The following is a 24186-nucleotide window of genomic DNA, read 5'->3' as shown; positions in this document are numbered from 1 at the left end:
GGCTGGAGTGAGTGGGGGTGGGGCCTCAGAGAAGAGGCAGGGCAAGTCTGTTCGGTTTTGTGCCATTAGAAAGTTGGCAATCCTACCTAGATGGAAGAAAGTGGTGGAAGAGCTCCAAGGGGACTGTCACAGGTTTTGTCTGTCTCGCTATTCTCTCAGTTAGTCCTTCATATCCTTTGTAACAGCAGTATTAAGAAACCCTTAATTTTCACTTAACTATGATCTTCTAGGATTGAAATGGTGGTTCTACTGGCATGTGTTGAACCATGTCCTTTGAGAAAACTGCTAGTTCCAAATTAAACCTTCTGATGAGATTTCCAAAAAACACTAGTGCAAAACACAGATGTAACACTTGTTTTGGCATGGGAAGTAAAGAATAAACAAACAGAAACCTGTTGGCAATTTTTATTGACCAACTAAATTGAAATGAGCACATGGAGGGGACAGCTAAAATTAAGATTCAATCAATTATTAACAGAGGAAGGGGGAAAATATTTTGATCTATGATCTTAGTTTTTGTTTTGCTTCCATTGTGTTTTGTATAAAGGTGACCATTAATACATTTTGTAAAATCCTGAGAAACTTTAAAAAAAAATTTATTTAATATTCACAAATTATTTCTGTTTGTGCACTCTAGAACTGTAGATTATCTGAATTAGAAAATAGGAATGTAGTTGTTAATTTTGGTTCTATGTCTCTGGGAAATGCATTCCGCAATCCAGACAATATTTCTGCTTTCTTGTTCCTTCAGCTTCACATAAGCGTAGAACACTCCAAAATGGAACTGATTATTGAAGGCAAGCACATTCATTTTTACCTGAGGAAAAACATTAAATCAGAACTATTTTTAAAATAATGCATTAAAGAAGAATAGGATTCTAGAGCACTTTACAAACGTAACTAACTATAACTAGGGATCGGCCCACTAAAAGCATGATCAAAATGGAGCCATGTCTGGTTTAATTGTGGCAACTCTTTAACAGACCACAGAAACATCATCCAAGAGTTTAGGGCAGGAAATGAATACCTTCTCCTATGGATACTGCAGAGGAAATTTCAGCAAATGGTTTATAATTGCTTGAGATGGAATTTGGCCAGACCATGATGCTTTACACCTGCATATGCACACTTTCAAAGAGTGCCCTGGCATTTGTTTTACTTAGAAAGTGAAGCCCTCTGTTTTGTCTCCTCCAAGTATGCCAACTATAGCAGTGCAATGTGTCCTAACACAATGTTGGGTTATTGGGTCAGTAGAGACTCAGAAGAAATAGCGCTATCTACTGAATGACCACCACCACTTCCTGTCACAGATGAGTAAAATTGTTTTGCTAGTAATACATTTAGAGGTGGAACGTCTTACCTCATGTTCAAAAAATGCATCTTCCAGTGTCTTTTCTCCCGTACCACTTCCTACGCCTTCAAATATAGCCTTGTATTCCTAGAAGCACAAACCATCACCAATGGGAAATAATATGTTCATTCATCCTATTTATCAAAATCAAACAAACCTTCTCTGTATTAAATAATCTTTCTGTAAATAGGAACCCATGCAGATTGTACTTGGTTGTCTGGAATGCATGGACCATACAAATATGCACTGAAAGAGAAAAATACTGACATTTGCCCATGTTTTTCCTTCCTCTTTCTCTCCAAATTTCATAATTTAAATGAGAAAACTGTAAGGGGTTTGCTATTGCATGAGTACAACTACCCTATTTACTTCAGGACTTCTTCAGTGACTTAAAAAATACATTTTCAGAAAGGCAGCCTCCATCTTGTGAATGCAGGTAAAGCAGCTAGAAGGACAAAAATCGTGCTTGCATTCACAGTTCATTTAGCAGATGCAAAGTATGGGTGCAATCTGAATGTATTAATTTGTGATGCAACTTGTGTTGCAAAAGGGAGGCTGAACCACAAAATTCACTATAAAGATCTGATAGAAAAGGGGAAAATAGTGTGTGTGTGTGTGTGTATGTGTGTGTGTGAGAGAGAGAGGAAGGGGGATGCTGATCAAATGGCACTCACGTGGGATGACAGTGGGGAGGAAAAGGGAGCAAATGCAAGCTCTGTGACATAGTTTTCCCCTCTAGATTCAGACCATGTGGAAACTCTCCTACTGCAGCTTCGTGGTACAAGGTCTCAGCATGATAATGGGAACAACCATGCTCTTCTCTGTACATGTGTTCTCCACATTCTCACCTCTGGCAGTGATGAGATATCTGTACTCAGGAAGGGCTTGTCTTCACTACCACGCTAAATCAGTGCTGCTGCATCAGTGCAGTGGCACCAATTTAGCATGTCTGGATAAGATGCATTATATTGATGGGAGAGCGTCTCCCGCTGACATAGCACAGTGCAGACACCGGTCAAGACTGCTGCAAGTAGCATTCACTTAGTCTCTGTTGCTTCACCCTCCTCACGGAGAACGTTTGTGTTTGCATGGGTGACATGCCTCCCCAGTGGCAGTGCAACTTGTGTAGGAACTACCAGTGGACAGGGAGGTCCTATGTGGGCTTGGACCCTTTTTCTATAAATCCCTATGATTTGTAGGTTTGGAAGGCTGCAGCCTGCACTTTCATGGCTGCCTAAACTCCTCTTCCCTGAGGTTACAATTGAGAAGCAGTGGTGCCCATTAGGGGAGAGCTGCAGATGCGGAGGCAGCCCCACACCCCAAGGTTTTTGCACTTACTCAAAGTACCGTAGGCTGTGGAACTGGAGAGAGATAGTCCAATCACTTTTAAGCAGTGGTCCTGTGCTAAATCAGTATGGCTGCTGCTGGAGCAGCCTGGAGCATCACTCCAGTTGGGTGGTCACAACACCAGTGAAATGTGTCCCCACCACTGCTCTGTCTAAAACAGACGGGTCACTAGGCTAAATGATGTTGCAGCCGGCACATGGGGAGCTTGTTTCTGTACGGCAGAGTGCAGGAGAATCCACTGGGAAATTGACTGCTGGCAGTACTGACTCATGCACTGTGCAGGTAAAAGAGAGGGAAAACTCTCTGGCTAAGGGAGAGACCCAGGGTCCCTACAGGATAGGGGTGGATAAGTGGGGACCAGAACTACCTTGGGATGAGGAGGGACCATAATCTGCCAAGAAATGTCAGACTTGACTTCACTGCCAAGAAATGAACCTGTGTTTCTTGGGACCTTTGTGGTATGGGAGCAGTTTTGCTTGTAGGAAGGTATGATTTGGCCCTACTTTCATGTCTCTGTGATGGGCACCTTGTACTATACTAACGTAATAACTTCAATGTTCACAATTTCTTGTACTGAAAGCCTTTGATTCAGTGCTCTTTTGTTTTGGATCCTTTAAATTTGATTCTTATGTTGGATACTTGACTTTTTTAAAAATGTTTTAATCTTGTACTGCAGGGCTTTTCTTGGAACCCACATCCTGGAATATAGAAAGACATTTGAAACATCTTACATACTGCATAGTAATCTGCCACACACTTCACTTGCTCGTAGTCTTCTGCGTTGGCCAGCAGACATAAGCCTTCTGGATAAAGTTTTCCACAAGTTGGATATAGTTTCTCTCTGTCATCTTTACTCAGCTCCGTGCCAAATGAATTAATAGTGATGATAAAAGCACGTCTGTCTGCTTCAAACTTAATTCATAAAACAAAACAGGCAACAGACTTAATTAGATGGCCTGGTTCTGAAAAACACCATAATAATGAATGCTAGTGTTTAATGCCATGAGTAGTCCCATTAAAGTCTAACAGGACTACTCAAATTAGTAAGTGCTACACTTGGTAGAAAGTGTTTGCAAGGAGTAGACCCTGTGATTTTTGATACTACATATTGGATGACTGCTCTATGTCATCTCAAAAGCTTATCTCTTTTCACAACAGAAATTCATCCAATAAAAGATATTACCTGACCCCCCTTGTCTCTCTAAAGAGAAATTAAGAAAGTTAAGCTTTTATTCTATGACTCTGGCACTGATGTCTCATCCGCACCCCACCCCATCATTTCCCTACTTCTTGCTTCTCAAAACACTTAGTTCTGCAGACTGCTGAGAAATCTCCTCCCTCCCCCCTTCTGAATTTAAATAACATTGCTCAAAACATTAAAAAGGAAAAGATCAAAAGTAGACCACATTTATTTCAGTAACTTCAGATCTCTGGAGAGCTGCTATTGAGATTAAAGGTGAAATGGAAAAGTTTAAAAAGAATTGCTACATGTGTGGACAACTTAAAACAACCGATAAGGACCTGGCAGAGGCGACCTGAGACATTTTGCCTGCCAAGTTCAGGCCTTCAGGTTTCTGTGTTTTCTCTGCACTAAATGATTACTAACACTTAAAGCAGAGGGCTATATTTCTTCTGACAGCTTTATATGTCAGTTATGTCTACTGCTGCAGTAAAATTCATGCCAATGTATAGGCCTTGTTTTGTTCCTCTGCACAGGAGAAAAATTCACTTACCACCCTGAGGGATTTAATTCATATTTTAAAGGTAAGTGAAAGTTTAAATTATCTTTAAGTTTACTAATTCTTTTACTGACTTGGGACCAAAATAGCTTTTTTTTTCTTTTTTCTGTTTTTAAAGCAAAGTACCTTTTCTAAAAAAAGTTGTGGATCAGCTAATTACTGGGACTTGTGTCAGAATTATCCAGATCAAAATACAGCATGAGCAAAATTTAGGCAGAGTGTGAAGTGCTTCTGAATACGTGAACTTTCAAAATGCTTTGGTGAGCAGAGAATTACAGTTTTCTATTGAGCAATATAATTTGTTTACATTTTAGCAGTTGCAACACAGTTTTGCAAATTTAAGAACAGATTCACATTCCTAGTTCCTGAGTGTATGGACTAGAACAAGTTGTAACGGTCACCAGATTGCACTCTGGCACTGGCTTCAGCATAGGGAAAGAGAATAAACAATGGAGAAGTGATTAGAATACAAGTGTGCATGAAAAGATTTCTGGTTAATAAGTAATAGAGACAAATCCTACTTGCCTTACTAATGTGAGTAGGCACATCAATTCCAGTGGGTATACTTTTATAAATAGAGAGAGCAGAAGAATTTGACCTATAATGTCTATATAGGGTGACTTTTAGCTGTTATATCTATAGTATTTTGAGGACAACGCACATTTTAATTATATTTGAATATAGTAACTTTTTTAGTTTTGGGAACGATCATGCAACCCTTTCTTATGGGAATAGTCCCATTGACTGCAGAATGGCTGGATGCTTGGGTAAGGTTTGCAGGATGAGACCTGAGCATATATATGAAAGTACGACATAAATGGCAACAACTTCTTCGTCCATATAATTAAACTTCTTTATTAGCTGTCTTTGTAAACAGCTGTCTTTCAACACGTCCTTAGATCAGTTTGGTATTATGGGGTGGGGCGGGAAGGAAATGCTTCTATAAAGAACTCTGCACTGATCTACTCAAAAATGCTTAGCATTGACCTACTCTTGTTCCCATTGAAGTTACTGCTAAAACTCCCATTGACTTCAACTAGAGTTGGTTCGGAATTTTGTATCTGAATTATTTTCTCATGGAAAATGCGATTTCTGCAAAATGGAAACTTTCCATAGGAAAATCTCAATTTGTGCAGAAAATGGAAATGAAATATTTTATTTTAGATCAGACTAACCCAAACAGGAATATCTTGGTTTTTGTTTTGTTGTTTCATTCTGAATCAGTTCAATAAAATATTAAATTGCATTTCCATATTCACACATAGCTCTCCATTCTCTCCTATACTCTCAGCTCTCTGGAGGACTACATCTCCCATAATGCAACACAGATTTCACTCTAACCAAGCTCTGTATGGCACGTCATGGGAGATGTAGGCCAGTCTCCCTGTCTGGCCTACCATAGATGAAAATGGGACCATCAACCTTCTGAGCTGCCTTATTGGAGTTGTAATGTAGTATAATGGGAAATGCAGTTGAAAATGATTTTAAACAAACCACTTTGCTTCATTTCAACAAATGAAAATGAAACATTTCAGTTTAGTAAATGTCAAACTATTTTATTTGAAAACTTTCAAAACAAAACATTTCAACGTTTCTGTCATAGGTTTCACCCCCACTCTGAACTTTAGGGTACAGATGTGAGGACCTGCATGAGAACCCTTAAGATGAATTACCAGCTTAGATCTGGTTGCTGCCACCACCCAAATCGTTTAGAACAGCTGTTTATGAGTCATTTGGGAAACTTTGTTTTCCCCCTCCAAATATCTCCCTCCCAAGAACTGTAACCCTTCCGTGGGTAACCTTGAGAGATTTCTCCACCAGTTTCCTGGTGAACACTGATCCAAACCCCTTGGATCTTAAAACAAGGAAAAAATCAATCAGGTTTTTAAAAAGAAGACTTTTAATTAAGGAAAAGGTGTAAAAGAAATACCTCTGAGAGATTAGCATACAAGCTACTCTCACAGACAACAGATTCAAAACATTGAGTATGTTCCCCTGGGCAAAACCTTAGTTACACAAAATAAAATCCAATTTGATTATCCCTCTAATACAAAAACACAGAGTCACAAAAGGAAATAAACATAAGCTAATTCATTCCTTTTCTAATACTCACTACCCTGGTTGGTTGATTCCTGGATCTTTTTACTCCAGCACAGAACTTAATGAACTGAACAAAGGAAAACTTCCCTCCTTCCTCTTGAAACATTTTGTCCATTTATTGGTTCCTCTGTTCAGGTGTCAGCTAGGCTAGGTGAACTTCTTAACCCTTTACTGTTTGTTTATGACAATTTCTGAATCAATTATTTTGGAATTTCTGTTCGACAGAAACATTCAAAGTTCTACTTTGGGTGCCAATCTGGGGTGAAAACAAATGTGTTGAAATGTCTGGATTTCCTGCAGAATGGAAATTTCAAAAGTCACTCAGCCCTGATTTGAAGCATTAAGTTCAAGGGGAACAGAATTAGACCAACAATAAGCACTTTTGAAAATCAAACTCCTACGACACTGTATTTCTTCCAGTTAATACCCTTTAAAAATCAGTGATTTGAGACCTTCAATATCAAGAACCTAATTTCAGGGGAATAGGTGTTAGAAAAATCTAAATCCGCTTTCTTCCTTCCTTATACCAAGTGTATTAGCAAATGTAAGCGATCTCTGATACTATTGCACACGTTGGTAACTCTCCTACTGTGGCAATTATAGAAAATTACTAACTGAGGCTGACTCCTCTCTTGAAATAAAATGGCTACTTCTGCAAGTAATGGTTGAATTTGGACCTGAAGCAAATGTTTTCATCGGATTCTAGTAAACCAATTGTCACTCGGAGAAAATTGAATGTCAGTTTCACAAATTGGGGAAAGAAGGAAGGAGCAGGAAAAGCATTAAATAATTGAGCTAGAAAATCCTCATGGAATACTTAGATGCGTAAGGTCTGTGCTTGTCTTACCTCAAGAACAGGGCACATTATTTCTGCTGTGGTGCCTCCTTGTTTTTCACAGAACTTATAAAACGCCTCGAGATAAGACTAAACAAGGAAGGAGAAAAAGATACATTTTATATAGAACTTCATTAAGGCCCCAGTGCAGCAAAGCACATAAGCATGTGAGTACCCCAGTTGAAATTGATGGGACTACTTACTTACTTAAAATCGGGACATCTAGTCACCCTAATTAAGACACTAACTTATACCCACGGCATTTTCATTTTCATTAGTGAGATTTTAAAAAATAGAACATGATGATAGTTCTCAAATTCTAAATGTTCTATCATTTTCTTGTGATTTTTTTTTACTTTTATAGGAAGTTCGTAGTATAGTATTCTAAGAAGCACTTACCTTGTACAGTTTGTTTCGCATTATTTCAATGTTCATTTCATCCAAATCATTTTCAGACAAGCAGTCTTGAAAGAAAGGAGCTGAAAGCAGAGTACGTTAACTTACAGAATAAATTCAGATGGAGATATGTGAGCATCCCTGACCAGTAGCAATCTACCAATTTTGTGGTAATGATCAAGGAATTGTGGTTTCAAGAAAGGGTAATTTGAGGGAGAAGTGGGAGGAGAAACAAGAAGGTAAATATGTGAAATCCTCTTAATTTTTCTCTTTATACTAGGATTCTGCTGCAAGGGGAATAAATCTAGCTGTCAGTGCTCAAATCTCCAGAGAGCATCAGATGGGAATGGCTAACAGAGTAATTATTTTAAGGCCGTAACCTAATCCCTAGCATTCAGCACAAGTAGTTGGGCTGGGCTTTGGAGAGATTTCCAGTGGAGAGTGAAGAGAAGAATCTTCCTTTCTAGTCATGGAGCTGCTCTACAGAGGGTACTCAAGCCCAATTGGTAGTGTAGCCTCCCTTCCCTAGCCATACTCCTGTGTGTGTTTTTGTATATGGGGAAGTGTCGTAGCTTCCTACTCAGATTTGAACCTTAGCATTCATAAACTGAGAAGCTAGCATGAACCCTCTAAGCTTAATTACCAGCTTAGATTTTATATCGCTGCCACCAGCCAGGAATTTCCAGGGCCTGACTCCCTCGGGTCTCCCCAAAACATTCCCTGGGGAACCCCAAGACTCAGATGCCCTGAGTCTTACAACAAAGGGAAATAACCTCCTCCCCTTGTCTCCTCTCTACCCCCTCCCAGGCTTCTTAGATCCACCCTCCGTAGATCTAACACAAAGAGAATTTCCCTGCCCTTCGTTCCTTAGCCTACCCAGAGAAAACTCAAACAGGTCTTAAAAAGAAAGCTTTATATAAAAAGAAAGAAAAAACACATAAACATAGTTTCTGTATCAAGCTGACAATACAGGGTCAATTGCTTAAAAGAAAAAATGAATAAACAACCTTATTCAAAAAAGAAATACAATTTAAACATTCCACACTACGCATGTAAATACAAAAAAAAAAAACAATAAAAGGCTACTGCTTCTCACCTGACTTACAACTGGGAAAACAGAATGAGAAGCTTGAAGATAGAAAGATCCTTTTCATAGCTGAGAGACAGACAAAAGACACAGACCCAAACATTCCCTCCCTGAGCTTTGAAAAATCCGGTTTCCTGATTGGTCTTCTGGTCAGGTGTTTGGTTCCCTTTGTTAACCCTTTACAGGTGAAAGAAACATTAACCCTTAGCTATCTGTTTATGACAGGAAGGACCAGAGGCTCCAGATAACAAAGGATCCTCCAGCCCCAATCTTCCCCAGTCCATCCCTGCTCTAGCTCCTTTACACAGGGAATGCTTACAGAGTTGGGCTCAACACAGTGCATAGGGTGCACATAAAATCCTATCCCACTTTGTGCAGTTGAATAACTTAAAATTACAATAAGTGTAACTAACAAAGCTTTGCCAATTGTTCACCATATTCCTTTACTTGTGTATTGTATCCACAACCTCATCCCTTGGTCTGTTTTAACTTTTGATTGTAAACCATTCAAGGCTCTTTCTGTGTTTGTACTGTGCCCAGCCCACAACCGACTGAGGCTTTTGGGCACTGCCATAAAATAAATATTCAGTAATAACAACTGGTGCCATTACCAGGGACCTTGGTGCCTAAAGAGGCATGGGCAGGATTTTGTCCTAAATGATTCACTTATGGAAACAGCTGTTGGCATATGTTTACAGTAAACCTTGAAATAACAATTCAACCATTATCAGAGTCACTTGATATTTCTGAAAGTAAGCTATAAAAGTCTGATCTAGTGTAGCATGTTTTCTATATGTGACTGCTATCCAGGTTAAATAACTGTCTTATTTTAAAGTTGTTTTGTTAAATGCACAAAATAACACTTCAAAACTGCATCTTGTCCTGCAGTGCAATTGCCAATTACTCATAAGTTAAATTATCAGATCATATAATCTCTGGTGAAACAACTGCTGGTGTGATCTGAAATGAAATTATCAGGAATATAGAAAGAGGAACATCTGTAGACAAATCATTAAATTTTCATACCTAATGGTGTGTCAACCAAAATTGCATTGAATAGCTCTGCAGGGTTTGGGGCAATGCTGACTGCTTCCATTTGCTCAAAACTGCCCAAAGGGTGGCACTTAGGAACAAGTTCAGCTATGGGTCGCTGATGCAGTGTACCAGTTATCAACAGAATCACGTTGTCAATCATATAGCTGTACCTGAGTTTGAAAAAAAAGGTACAAAACAACTTGATTTATTTCTTAAATATAAAAGAAACCATACAGATCTAAACCACCAAAATAATTGCTCTGTTTTCATCTATTCAGATATCAACATCTCACAGACAGAAAAATGACTGCTATATAACATTAATTTTGAATTCTGGTGTGGCTTTGACATATAAGTGCTTTTGAACTTGTTCTAAAGAAAGAACTAAGCATGAATGTAAGGTAAATCTTCTTATGCAGCATTAGGATGTGATTTTGATTTAAGATCTAATACATTCCATCAAAAGTACATCTAATGAACTAGAAGTTGTTGCTGTTTGGGGTTACTGCTGTTTCCCAGGAGGAACATTAGGATAACTGCAAATATCTAATGTGCCTGTATTCAAAGTTCCTCTGGAACTACCTCTGGTGGTAGTGTTCTTTTAAGTGAGCTATCATGACTTGTGGACACTATAACTACAGAGCTTGGGTGGATGACCCTGGCCTCCTGCAGATCCCCCAGGATCCTTGAGTAGTCCAGCCCCCTGGCTATAGGGATCCTCTCAGAGATTTCTTCCCTCTTAGTAGTCTTCTGTGGGTTTTACCATGAGAGTGAATGATCTGGACCTTTCCAGTGACTCCGAAATTGAAATGCAAAACCTATCACCCATGGATATCATGTTGCTATGACCCTGAGGAACTTTGGGGCTGTAACACATGTGGATGGAATAGATTTCCATAGTGTTTTACCTGTGACATTTAAAGAATGGTTACTACTCTTCAGGTTTGCTTAACAGATTAATGAAATTTCCTATGCAAAGTTTGAAAGGAGGTTAAAGGATTTTGGACATGTAGCTTAGTGAAGTGAAAGGCTTGTCACGTACTATGAAAGTACTATCCCTTCTGCAAAACACCACAGTGTATGGTGAGAGGGGAGGGGAATGTCTGCATGCAAAACTGAAATGAAGACAGCAATAATTTTTGAATGAAATTCCATGAAACAAGAATTGTGAATTTTGCACAGTTTTAAGTGCATAACTGTCTTAGTGAGGTCTTGCAGAATCGCCATGTTTGTTAGTCCATGCACAAAATTAACTCAGCCACCTTTATGATAATGAGGAAAAAATTAATGATACTTTACTTTTATGTCAGGAAAAAATGACTACCCCAAACTAAGCTGGGAAGTAAAGTCTGGCAAGTTTGTCACAGCCACCAAGTATTAAAAGGTAAGATAAGAATGTGTACTGAAGTGCTTACTACAGAGAAGAGGAGATTTTGCTAAAGCATCCAAACCAACATAAATCAGGTCTGTGTTCTCTCAGTAATACGTTGTTAAAGTCAAGAGCAGATCAGACAGCACTTAGATCTTTCAAAAATAAAGCTACTAGGATCTAAACATCTCACTAAAGACCACAGAAATTCATATTTAGATTGCCACCTTGAAACAGAATACAGAGTTTGCTATCTGTATGGAAATAAAAAGTATGTACTCTGCATTAGAACTCCATCCTCTATATCATGAGTTTCTTCATCTTGTCAAAAAATCCAAACCCTAATTTAAAAACAATTATATTTTTGAAAAATTTAAATCTCTCCTCCCCATCTCACCTCCTCCACCCCAAACAAGTAATACAACTTTGAAACTGTTAGTCCATGATGTAACAAATAAGAATAGATTTTTATTTAAGTTTCTTAACCTGAGTTATACTTCTTTAAAATGGTACAGTATTAAATAAATTTCACTCATTGGCCAGCTGTGTGTAAACTGCATTAACAAGAAATTTACCTTGACTTACTTTGAATAACTGTGGCAATTGAAATGAACAGGTAACTTAACTTACGTGATAAAGTTCAGAAACGTGGCAAGTGGCTCAAAGGCGTGGTTTCTAAAGTATTGAAATTCTGTGAGTAATTTGGCTTTCAGTTTGTCATCAATGGTGGAAACAGTGAGAGGGCCAGTTTCATTGGCCAAGAAGTTGCCATAATCTGTGGTCTGTAGATGTAACTTCAAGTCTACAAATAGATTCAGAAGAAACTATGAGGATGAACTGTCACAACACTAGAAATGGAACCAACTGGAATAACTGTACATGTTTCGGTGCTTTTACCCTCTGTTTCCATATTAAGACTTTATTATCTTCTAGTGAAGTCAAAGGGAATTTTGTCATTATCTTCATTTAGAGCAAGTGCAGGGCTAGCACAAACTTGCACCTCCCTTTCCTAACCAGGCTTTTTTACATACCATAGGAGATGACAAATCATATGTCACTCCTCAGAGGTTGTATTAGGGCAGGGCTGCCATAATCTCCATAGAGTCCCGCCAGTGATGCTGCAGTGGTGATAGGCTGAAACAGCACATTTTCCCACCTGCTCTACCTCACTCCTTCTCCAGTCAACTTTATTCACTATTTTGGCTGTGCTGTCTTCCTGAGCGTGCTGTTGCATCACTGAAACCTGCCTCCAGTTGACTTTCTGTCTGCAGAGCTCCTGGTTTATGTGGGTAGAAGCTGAGATAAACTAGGAGTGAATCTGGCCCTATAACTTTTTTAGAGAATTCTTCCGTTGTTCAGATGGATTATTTACATCTCAAGGAGGACTATGTTTTTACATATGTGAAGATATATCAACACTCAGATGTATACTTGTAATGGTACTGCTTAGCCCAGAAACAGGCTCCAGCCAAGTTCTGTACAGTGCAGCTCAAGAGAAGTCACTCTTATGCTCTTCTGACATTTGGACCCAATCTCTGGACTTTTCCTACTTCTGCAGCTCCAAAGAGCTATTCTGGAAGCTGGGTCATGGACATAGGAAAATCCTGTCCATGCTTCCTGCACTGGGAGGGTCTGCAGAAGTCTCTACAGCAACCCTGTGCCATCAAAGGATTCCCAATATGAGTTCCCTTAACTATTGTCCCCTGGCTTTATGACCATTTTCCACTACCGGTGGCAGAACAAGTGATTTGGATATGTTTTTAGTATTCAGACCTGTTCAGCATCCATTCCCTTAAAAAAGCCACTGGCATATTCTAAAATAATAGCTTCATATGCTTTAAGTGATAGAGTTTGGGATAATGTGTTTTTTGTGATTCACAATTATTACATTTACAAATGAATTCTGAAGTGATGGTTAGCAAAAAGTAGTAGACTTGCTATAGTACCTGATAACATAGCCTTTCTGAATACTGTACACATTTTCTGTTGAGCTCAATAAGAGTGCCATACACAGAGTAACCACCAGACTCGGCTCATTATATGATCACATTCAACACACTCGTTTTGTCAAACTAACTCAGTCCAGTCAGTACCTGTGCATCTCTAGGTCTTCCTGCACCAGTCTGATTGCTGCCAGTATAAACTAATTCCTTATGAAGGAAATCATGTTAAACAAGTCTTTACCGAGTTAAACACAAGATTCTGTTGACAAAATATTTGTAAAGGTTATGTCCTTTCAAGCACATAGACAATGAAATCAGATAACTGGAAGTATTCAGAGTGCTGCAGTACAGGTTTCTTTTCTAACTGAAAAAATACTCAGCTTAATCTCTAGATAGAGGAAAAATATAAGCATGATAAAACAATCCAACATAAGTATAATTATGCTTAAAATCAAGTCTAATTATATTTAAAATCTTTTTGTACTCACCCATATTTTGTATCACATACCTACATTTCCTATGAAGATGAAAAGTGATAATTTACCTTTTTTTTTTTTAAATGTATCAAACAAATATGTAGGGGTTAGAGTACAATACTGTGTCAGAGTGGAATAGGAATCAAGCTTCCAGTGATCTGTTTCCAACTTTGCCACTGACTCATTTGCCTTGATTTACTCCTCACAAATGCATTTCTAGCACCTTGGGATACAGCCATTCTTAAGAGACCTTACTCTCTGGGTGAGGTGGCTAGTCAACCCCTACTACATACAGGGCCAGCTTTAGGAAGTGCGGGGCCCAATTCAAACAGTTTCGATGGGGCCCTGGTAGGGATGACTAAAAAAACAAACAAACAAAAAAGACATGAAAAAAACACATGGGGCTTGTATTCATCTGGCGGTGCTCTGAGTCTTCGGCGGCACTTCGACGGTAAGTCCGTCACTCGCTCCAGGTCTTCAGTAGCACTGAAGGACCCGCCACTGAACACCCAGAGTGAAGGACCCGCCGCCAAAGTGTCAACAAAGACCTGAAGCACTGCCAGGGGAGTAAAACTTAAAAAGGTGCCTCCAGCCACAGAAGGGATTCTCACTGAGCACGGGGCCCGATTTGGGGGAATTGGTGGAATAGGCCTAAAGCTGGCCCTGACTACCTAACCCAGACACCACTCTCATGTATCAAGCTCTGCAAAAAGCTATTAACATACTTCACTGATAAGATTATCGGAATATGTATTATATGCAGTGTTGTTGTAGCCATGTTACTCTTAGGATATTAAAGAGACAAGGTGTGGGAGGTAATATCTTTTATTGGACCAACTTCTGCTGGTGATTTAAAAGAGAACTGGATACATTCATGGAGGTTAAGTCCATTAGTGGCTATTAGGCAGGATGGGTAAGGAATGGTGTCCCTAGCCTCTGTTTGTCAGCTCCAACAACACGTGACATTGGCCAACATCTTTGTTGCCTCACAATCAATGTTCAGACCAAGGGAGAGCAAGGAGACTGCTGTCCCAGCATCAAAAGACTCTCTCCTCATGGCCATGGACACAGGGTAAGATCTCAGTGCCCGTACTGCTGGACATTACATACAGGGACCTATATCCCTTCAGGTTTGACACAGTGGACCCAAAGTGTTACTAATACACCTACATGATATAACGAGTATATGGCCTTACGGAGACTCCAATCATTCCTCTCCAGCAGAACTCAGAGAGTGGTGATGAGTAACTGCTCCTTCACTCTAAAACCCCTCATCTGCAGGGTCCCATAGGAACCCACACCATTTATTCCTTTCAATATCTACACGAAACCATTGGGGGAGAGAGAGGAAGATGCCATGTCCTTAAGTTTCCGCTGTAAGTGATGCTCACAATTCAAACCTGTTTTTATTCTCATACTCTTGCAACTTCCCACCTCCCCCAAAAAACCTGTGCCTCAAGCAGAGTTCTGACCCTGTAAAGAAAGAAGTGTCAGACTCCATGAAGTCTACCAGGGACTTTGCTATTGCTATTGATTTTTATGCTGAAGGTGCTCATGTGGTATGATGCTGATTAACAGTATAAAACTCTAAGATTGGTAGGGAGACAAAAAGAAATAGCATGTCCTTCCTATGGAGGTCTACCTTAAGCTGCTGCTGGGACTCCATTGAAGTGGATTCCCTGGAAACTGCCCCGAAAAAGCACTGAATCAGCACATCTGTCTGTCTTTCATAGTTTATATTGTCCCCATTACTGTAGCATCTGAGTACCTCACACTCTTGAATGTGTTTGTTGTCCCAACTCCCCTGTGAGATCAGAAAGTGCTATTATGCTCATTTTACAGATGAGGAACTGAGGTACATACTCAGTAATATGCTCAAGGTCTCACAGGAAGTCTGGTGGAGCAAGGAATTGAACCAGGTCTCCTAAATCCTAGGATAGCAATCTAACCACTGAAACACCCTTCACTCTCTACTGTATCTTCCAGTGACTTGTCTCTGCATCATGCCTTATGGACATCATCTAGCTCTGGTTGGACTTTCTGCTGCTAGAGTCACAACCTATATTTGGAGAGGATAAATTACTTAGAGGGCCTACTCTCATTGATGTTAAAGGGAGCAGAACTGGGCCCCTAATCCTTCTGTGACTTAGCTACCTATCTATGAAATAAGAAACTATTGCTGTCCTCTTTGCACGTAGTTGTTTTGAGGGTAAAATATTGAGGGTGAGACCATCACCAATGTGCCAGTTTCTATACTTTGGGTAAAAGGACCAGAATGGCATAAGGGGACCCTAAAAGCCCCAGTTGAGGCTGGAAAAGGTTTCCCTCAGCACAGGTACTGTGAAGACAACTATAAGGCTTCCAATGACCCAATCACAAGCCCTGATGTAGTGACTGTGTTGTGGGTAGGGAAGCAGTACACTGATGCAGAGATTCCTGGCTGTGTGGCAGCCCCATAGACATTGCAGTAACTCAGACAGAGGGCCTCTCCTGCCCTTGGAGTAGCCCGTGACCCGCCCCTCATTAGCCCCTTCTCCCTCTGGGCTGAGTATTCACTGCCACACTTGACTCATGCTAAGGTTTTCAAGGAAGTGCAAAGTTCTAACCTACAGTCTTGTAGTTATTATTATTAGGACATAGTGCTTGTAAATCTGGGGTGGGTAAAATATGGCCTGTGGGCCAGATCCAGCCCATCTAACATTTCTATCCGGCCTGCCTGGTTCTTTGGCTGCCCCCTTGCGATCTCCAGGCCGCTGAAAGTGCCGCGGAGTAGGGGGGCGCTCAGGCAGGCTGCCTGCCTGCTGTTGCCCCATGCCACTCCCGGAAGCGGCCGGCTACTGCTGGCATGTCTCTGCGTGCCCCTGGTGGGGTGGGAGAGGCAGCTCCGTGCACTGCCTCTGCCCCCAGCACTGTCCTCACAGCTCCCATTGGCTAGAAACTGGCGAATGAGAGCTGCGGGGGCAGTGTTTACAGGTGCAGGCAGCACATGGAGACCCACAGCTCCCCTCCCCCCAAGGGGCACACAAAGACATGCCAGCAGCAGCTGGCTGTAGCCGCTTCCAGGATGGGCCACGGCAGGCAGGCAAACTGTCTGTCTGAGCCCTGCTGCACCACTGGCCAGGAGCCGCCTGTGGTAAGCGTCTCCCGGCCAAAACCTGTACCTCGTACTCCCTCCTGCACCCCAATCCTCTGCCCCAGCCCAGATCCACCTCCTGTACCCAAACTCCATCCCAGAGCCCACACCCCTTACCCGCTCCTGCACCCCAACACTCTGCACCAGCCTGGAGCTCCCTCCTGCACCCAAACTCTCTCCCAGACTCTGCACTCCATTAATATAGTAGAAATGTGCAGCCTGTGAAGACTTACCAAAATTCGTGGAGTGGCCCTCCTGCAATAATTATTGCCCACTCCTAATGTAAATAGTAATATCTGTAATTCTGACACTCTGGTTTTTATTGTCACTGTTAAATTTGGGGTTTATGAGGGATTCTACTATTTTTTTTAATTGCCAAAAGCTACAGAGGAAGAAAACACTGAACACTTAATTGGGGAGAATACAATTATACAAAAGCCCATGACAGAAGGGGGATTGCTACAGGCTGCTGCTCTAATGTGTGTGGATTCTAAAGTAAGATTAGGAAGTGAATTAATAAATTAGAATTAATTTATACTGCAAAGCTCATTTAGAGAAGGATTTTGGCTTTTTATACTTGTCCATCTGTAAAACATCATGAACACATACAGCAATTTTGAAAGGCAGATACATTTTTAATAATGATTTTCTCTTTAACAATATCTTAATTTTTAAATGAACTAGAATTCTATAGTGTTGTTTCTGTTTTTCCAGAACCCCATTAAGTATTTTCTTGAACGATCACTTTTTGAAAAGATTGGGTATTTTTTTAAATGTTTGAAAAATAAGATTTTTCTCAAAGGGAGGAATTTCTTCACTCTAAGAAAACAGCTATGGAGCTAATTTATACTCTGAGGAAACTCAGAGAACATCACCTGTTTGTCTCCTGGAGAGCGCAGAAGATAAAGGAAGAAAGAGCTCTGGGTTTAATAACTCAGTCAGTTTTGTCAGTTATTTCTCTCAGCATTTTGAAGTACAGCTTGCACATTCATTGAGCAGGAGATATTTGTCTCATGGAAATTACCTGCTGTAGCAGGAATATATCTGTAGAATTGGTAAGTTCCTTAGGCCATATTTACTCGTACAAAGAGGTTACAGGAACTGGTCACACTTCCAAGCTATTATAAGATCCACTAGCCCAACTTTGTGTAAGGAGGGGAGGGATGAGCGTTGTGGGCAAGTTTCAGCTTCCTCTCTTCTACAGTGATGGTAACAGAATCGGTAGGAGAAGCAAAGCTGTTGATTTTCCAAACACAATGAACTTGCATTTGTAGTCATTATGCTGATAGTTTGACCTAATAGAATTCCTAAATGTAAAATATTTTGGTTAAATAATTGCAGTTATTACTCTCAGATATAGAAGAAAGCCTGTGTTCATTTATTTGCAAAAGAAGTTTCCTGCTTGTAAGTTGTTTTTTCAGAAATGCCTGGAGAGAGATCTCCTTATCTATTCTCACAAGTCTGCATGATCTAGTCTGTGGCCAGTCTGACCCACAGAAAAGCTGCTTTGGAAACAACTGCATGTTTCCTTCTCCTCTGCAACAAAGTCACCTTCACAAAAGCCTTTCCTCGTTTAAGAGTAATGCAATTTTATCTCCCTAAAACTCAGTTTTTCTCCTTTAAAGTGGATAGTCTCTTAATGATCTAAAAACCATGCAGTAACACAGTCCTAAACCCTATGGAAAATTCCTATGGATTTAGTACCAAATTATAAGCTTTTTCCAGGTTTTGTAAACCATCCTATACAGTTATATAATTCTGTATAGTATGGTGAAAATTTTATAAGTAGGGTATCAATTTCTTTGAAAATCTCAACCTATAGATTTATTGAGTAAATTCTATAGAACCATATTGACTTCACTCCTATTAAATTCACTGACCTGTCTCTTTTTTAACTTTCATCAGTGTTCTAGCCAACAGTATTTGTCTCTCGATAAAGAAAACGAACAGACTCACCTTCCAGTGTTTCACATTGCACTAGGTTGATGTAGTCTGCATTGGTCAAGATCCCAGCTTTAAAACCTCGGACCAGCCCCTCCAGGTAGCCATGGTCCACATTGAAGTAAAACTCCGAGTACCCCATCATGGAGATAAAGAGGGCTTAATCTCTGTGCTGTTTTGTGGACGTGAAAGCCTTGAGTACTAAGTCTTGTGCTTCTCTTTTGAAGGTGATGACCAATAGTCACTAATTTGCAGTCAGCTCGTGACTCGTTTCTTCCTGTTTATTGTTCCCAGTGCAGTTGGCTGCACTTTGTGTGATGCTTACAAAACACCAGCTAATCAGCTAGACAACAAATCTAACTCCTTCCTGTCAGAATCAGAACTAAGATCTACCAAGGCCTAAGGAGAGACAGAAGAGGGGGCAAAGGATTTAACCACTTTTTACATAAAGTGATTTGGAGATGGACTTAGAATGTACAATCAAACTTGAATTGGATTTTCATGCTTCTTGAATATATTAGGGCCAGATTTTTTTAGGTAATCTCTGATCACATATTGAACAATGATTGCTCTAAATTGCCTGAATGCAGATGCTGCCATTCAAGAAACTCATATAATTTGTAAATGTCTGTCTTTACAAAAGAAAGAATTGTCTTTTGCACTCCAGTGTAGAGAGCAATGTGTAAAAAATGCAAGATTACTATCCTGATTTCCTACCTCATCCTGAGGTGTGATGGGGTATACAAAGCCTGCACTGGTGAGGAAAGGGTTAATTACCTCCTTTGGGCTTACTCAGTCCTGGCCTGCTACACCTGCCATAGGTGTCAGGCTTGGACAGAGTAGTTAAAAGGGAAGAATACAACTCAGCTGGGGGCTGACTGGGAAAATCAGATCTCCAGTTCTCACTCTGAGAGAGAGAGAGAGAGAGAGAGAGAGAGAGAGAAGAATGACTGGGTTCAGGAAATGTGTGAGAGACTGCTGCTTTCCAGAGGTTCCCTAAAGGAAGTAAGGCCTGGCATGAGATTATTGTCTTTTACCTGAGCTGGCTTGTTCATGTGTGGTAAGACTGTGACAGCCAGATAAACTCCGTCTGCCCAATGCCTTGGTAAGTGATTTGTCCAGATACCAGGAGTGACCCACCTCACGATACTTCTTGATTTTTAACCCCATCAGTCCTTCCCTCTGGCTGATTCTGTCACAGTCCAGGAGAACAGAATACAAAAATTGAGACAAATACTGAATACTTCTGGTGTGTACTAAGAGATGGAGTCAGCACCTCATCCCTCTTTGTGCCAGGCCTGATCCAGAACACATTGACTTCAGTGAGAATCTTTCCATTGATTTCAATGGGCATTGGATCAGGCCCAAACATTCCAACCAAGAATGGATCCTCAGTGAAGTGCCTGACCTTCATAGGCCTTGGAGTGGGCATCTAGAGGTCACCTCCAAGCTACGACTTCCCCAAGATGTGTAAGGATACTCGAGCTCTGGTCATTCAAATGTCAAATATGGATCTTACAAGAACAATCTCATTGATGTAAATTCAATGGTCTTTTTAGGCTTCTCCCTTTTGATTTGGACTTAAAATTTCAAATTTTGTTAACTCGAGTTAACAAAATTTGAAATTTTATTTTGAGTCCAAATTAAAAGGGAGAAGCCTAAAAAGATTGTTCTTGTAAGATCCGTATTTTAAAGGAATGATAAGAATGACTGTCTGACAATCATTTCCTGTGGTGTTTCACAGCTGCTGTTGAAAGTCATTTTCTAAAATTAAAGTATGTATGTGTTAACTATCATCAGATTAATCTCTTGGATCAGAAGTGGCTGCACATTTGACCTTTAGCTAAAAAAGGGGAGGAAAAGAACTTTACTGCCTGTTAGGTGATACTTGTGTGTATGCTTGATTAGTGCTCAGCAACACTGAGATCAGGTGCATAGCACCTACCTTGTGGTGCCAAGGAGAGGGTTAAGCCAGCAGCAAAAACTACAACAGCTGTCTGTCCTCTGCATTTAAACACTCAGCTTCATTTTCAGAGCTTTGAATGGCTTCAGTGTAGTATATGAATTGAACATAGGCTGTGATCAATTACATAGAAATGTTGCCTTTCTGACTACAGCCACTATCTAAGATGGTGTCAAGTATCAGAGGGGTAGCCGTGTTAGTCTCGATCTGTAAAAGCAGCAAAAAGTCCTGTGGCACCTTATAGATTAACAGACATATTGGAGCATGAGCTTTCGTGGGTGAATACCCACTTTGTCTCTCGGTCAGCACCTCTTCCCTGTGAGCCAGATGCTAAAGGGCATCAGTCTGATCTCCAGTTTTGTGTCTACAACCAATTGCATGTGAAATGACACACCATTTAAACATCAAACATACTAGGCAGGTAGAGATGTAAATATAATCATTTGCCCTGCAGCTAACTGGGAGTGCTGAATTATTCCTGGGAAACTGGGGATTGTTTCTTGAAACTCCAAAATGTGTTTTGAGTCATGTTTGTTAGCAGAGCTCATCCAACTATGGAACCGTGAGATGGATTCTATTCTGTCTTGTGCATATTAATAAAAAGCCAGCCACAGGCAAACTGAGAAAAGTGGATATGTCACTGAGAGAACATACTTCTTCCTGCTATCATCCTTACAGCACTTTAAATTTGACCTTTTGTAGGAGAGCTGTCATAGAAAAGCCACTTTTAGGTGCAATGTGGTATGCAGGGCAACTCAGATGCTACCTATCTATCGCAGGGTGTTCTGTAGTACTCTCACCCCTGTAGCTAATCACTTACAGGTATTGCAGTGGCTGTCTAAACATAACTCTTCACCTAGGCAAATACAATGAGTTTCTAATACTTGCTACAGGAGAGGCTGCCTTTCATTGTAGGCAATGTCTGTACAGATGCAAATCACTTTAGTGTCTCTGGAAACAGCATGTAACTTTTGGTCAGTCTTTTTCCACTCTGTCCTAAACTTCCTTTAGGTTGAACATCATTATATGTCTAAAGGAGTGGGAAATCACTTGCAAATCTTTCAATGCTAACCCCAGAAAACAAAATAAAACACTCAAACTTCATGAAGGCTTGGCTTTCTATTATGTATGCTTATGTATGTGATAGTGCTATGCAAATGTATTATCGTATTATCAGTGTTGAAGGGTCACTTATGTGACAACACTTACTGGTTTATATCCAAGGGACCTATCGGTGTGAGTAAATGAGCAGGATTTGGCCTTTTAGTAAATTCCTCGAGGCATCCTCATTCCTGCAGTGTAAAATGCTAACACTTCTGGTGCTTCTATAGGGCCACGCTGTGAACTCCTTACTCCTGCTGTTGACTAGTTATTTCCAAGTTTAGCACTTTTTGAAATAGATGAGTCTGTCTATCTTGTAACTATGATTAAGGGATTCACAGTGTAGAACATAATAAGTTAAGGAAAAAAGAACTTGTACTCTTGGTATCCACATAATCATTGCCTTGAGATGCCACCCTACTGCTAAAAGACACACACAACCCCCCCCCCCATTTTAACTTAAACCTGCTATTTTTTAGATAAAAAATACAAACATGAGATTCTACCATTGCTTTCACCAAAAGCAAGTATTTTTATTACATATCTCTCTAAGGTATGCATTATATCAACGAGTAATACCTCAGAGCAGGTAAACTCTGGTCTACCCCAGTCACAGCCACATTAGTACTTGAACAGGAAACAAATCTAGCTTGTGGCCATACAAAGTTATATTGCTGAGGATCTTCAAAACTCTGTTAGGGGAAAGCCTGTGCAGAAATGGCTCTTGCAATATGTCCTTACAGTAGAAAGGTTTGGGCTCATATGGATGTTTGACTGAAGCAAATTCCACAATCAAGGATCCTCCACTGAAAAACTTCTACCCCTTATCCTCACAGGTTCTGCTGTGGGGGACTATCAGCCAAAGTGTCCTCACTGATCTTGGATGTTGTTGTGGTGTAGAGAGAAGTGGTCTCTTGAGTGATATATGGGACCCATATTGGCTCGAAATAGCCTTAAAAGATAAGGGCTAGGATCTTAAGCTGGACCCTGCAATACGTGTAGATGGATTATATTCAGCAAAAGACTTGACTGATTTTTGGTACAAGGAAAATTTATAAAAAGAGACTACCTTGGCAATGGCTCAGAATGGATTTATATCACAATTTAGCTAATTAACAAACATTTTTAGTATGCCCTTTATAAATTGAAGACTTTTTTCTAATTAAATGAAAGTTGCCAAAACACTGCAGCAGTCAGCTAAAACAGTGACTTGATTGTTCCCTCATTTTGGTTAATTTGTCTTTTTATAGAAACCTCTTGTTGGTCTCATACACTCAAAAAAATGGCCTTGCTCAATACCTACTGTTGCAACTTCTGGGTAGTAGTGGCTAGAACAGTACATTTCTCTTATATTTTGTAGCTGACTAGAAGTATATGTAAAATTCTATGAGTATGTACTCTGGATATTTCTACACAGAAGTCATTCAGCATTAACAAGTTTCCATGAGAGAAAATGACACTGTCACCTATTAACTTTGTTGGGGGTAAAGGTTGAGATTTTTCAAAAGAACTTATAGCCAGACAGCTTCCTAGTGGTAAAACAAATACAGATAGTATGTAGATCATGTTTATGAGGGTTAGTGAGTTTAGGCCAAACAGAATTAACATGAAAAGATAGTGCAGATCTAAGGTCAGAATTTAGTCTTTGACATAAAAAGGGTCAGAATAACTCTTTATGAAACAGCATATTTAGTTTTTACCACAAGGGGTCATCCTAACATTGCAATAAACTACCTTTTATTCCAATCTACCAACTTCCACAGCCAGAAATAAATGCACAAAAGGAAGATAATTTTTTTCTTTTTTTAAAAGAACTGAACTAAAATGAAAATATGAGTTCGATATTGTATATCTACTCAAGTAAAGAGTTCTGTTTTCCTTTTACATGGATATTAGTCTTCCTCCCATGTTGTCTTCCTTTACATATTTTCCTCTCTCTTGTTTTCCTCTCTTGTTACAATGTCTGTAAGAGCTAGTATTACAAAGCCTGAATAACAGATGACAAAGAATCAGCTGATAGGGAGCACTGAGTAATTGGTTCTCTTTCATTTAAACTGATCTTAAAGTATATGAATTCAAAACATTTTATTTAGATGAAAATAATTAAAGATACAATTTTTACAGAGCTCTATTTATCACTCTTTATTCAGGCAAAAATTCTGTCTAACTTGTACTTTGCTAAACCAGAAATGAAATAATTCACAAAAGCCCTGTTCCTGCAAGCACTTAGACATGTGGCTAACTTTGTGCATGTCAGAGTCTCACTAATGTCATGATATACAGTTGTTTTCTAATGTGTAGGATACATAGCTTTTTCTAAAGTACAGTACAGTTCTGTATGGGAATTTTTTCTGACCTGTGGCTGACAGT

General features: G+C 39.9%; 1 protein-coding gene across 1 annotated transcript; it reads right to left on the bottom strand.

The window, feature by feature from the left end:
• Positions 1-304: 304 nt before the first annotated feature.
• On the bottom strand, positions 305-18992 carry ATP6V0D2 (ATPase H+ transporting V0 subunit d2). The gene is made up of 8 exons (XM_032786396.2): positions 18768-18992; positions 11890-12061; positions 9882-10060; positions 7772-7851; positions 7385-7462; positions 3434-3610; positions 1361-1438; positions 305-817 (listed from the first exon to the last, which is right to left on the bottom strand). The coding sequence occupies exons 1-8, from the start codon at positions 18895-18897 to the stop codon at positions 656-658; spliced, it is 1056 nt and encodes a 351-aa protein (XP_032642287.1). The 5' UTR covers positions 18898-18992; the 3' UTR covers positions 305-655.
• Positions 18993-24186: the final 5194 nt, after the last annotated feature.

The sequence above is a fragment of the Chelonoidis abingdonii genome, chromosome 2 (assembly GCF_003597395.2).
Source record: "Chelonoidis abingdonii isolate Lonesome George chromosome 2, CheloAbing_2.0, whole genome shotgun sequence".
In the NCBI taxonomy this organism is placed as follows: domain Eukaryota; kingdom Metazoa; phylum Chordata; order Testudines; family Testudinidae; genus Chelonoidis; species Chelonoidis abingdonii.
Note: the sequence above shows the minus strand (reverse complement) of the source record. Positions and strands in the feature narration are given on the sequence as shown.

What these genes read in the sequence shown, in the direction of transcription:
- ATP6V0D2 (XM_032786396.2), bottom strand. Translation starts at nt 18,897, where the DNA reads ATGATGGGGTACTCGGAGTTTTACTTCAATGTGGACCATGGCTACCTG. An exon ending in ACGTTTCTGAACTTTATCAC is followed by an intron (nt 10,061 to 11,889) that starts GTAAGTTAAGTT and finishes TTTCAAACTCAG; the next exon opens with GTACAGCTATATGATTGACA. An exon ending in TGCGAAACAAACTGTACAAG is followed by an intron (nt 7,463 to 7,771) that starts GTAAGTGCTTCT and finishes TTCCTTGTTTAG; the next exon opens with TCTTATCTCGAGGCGTTTTA.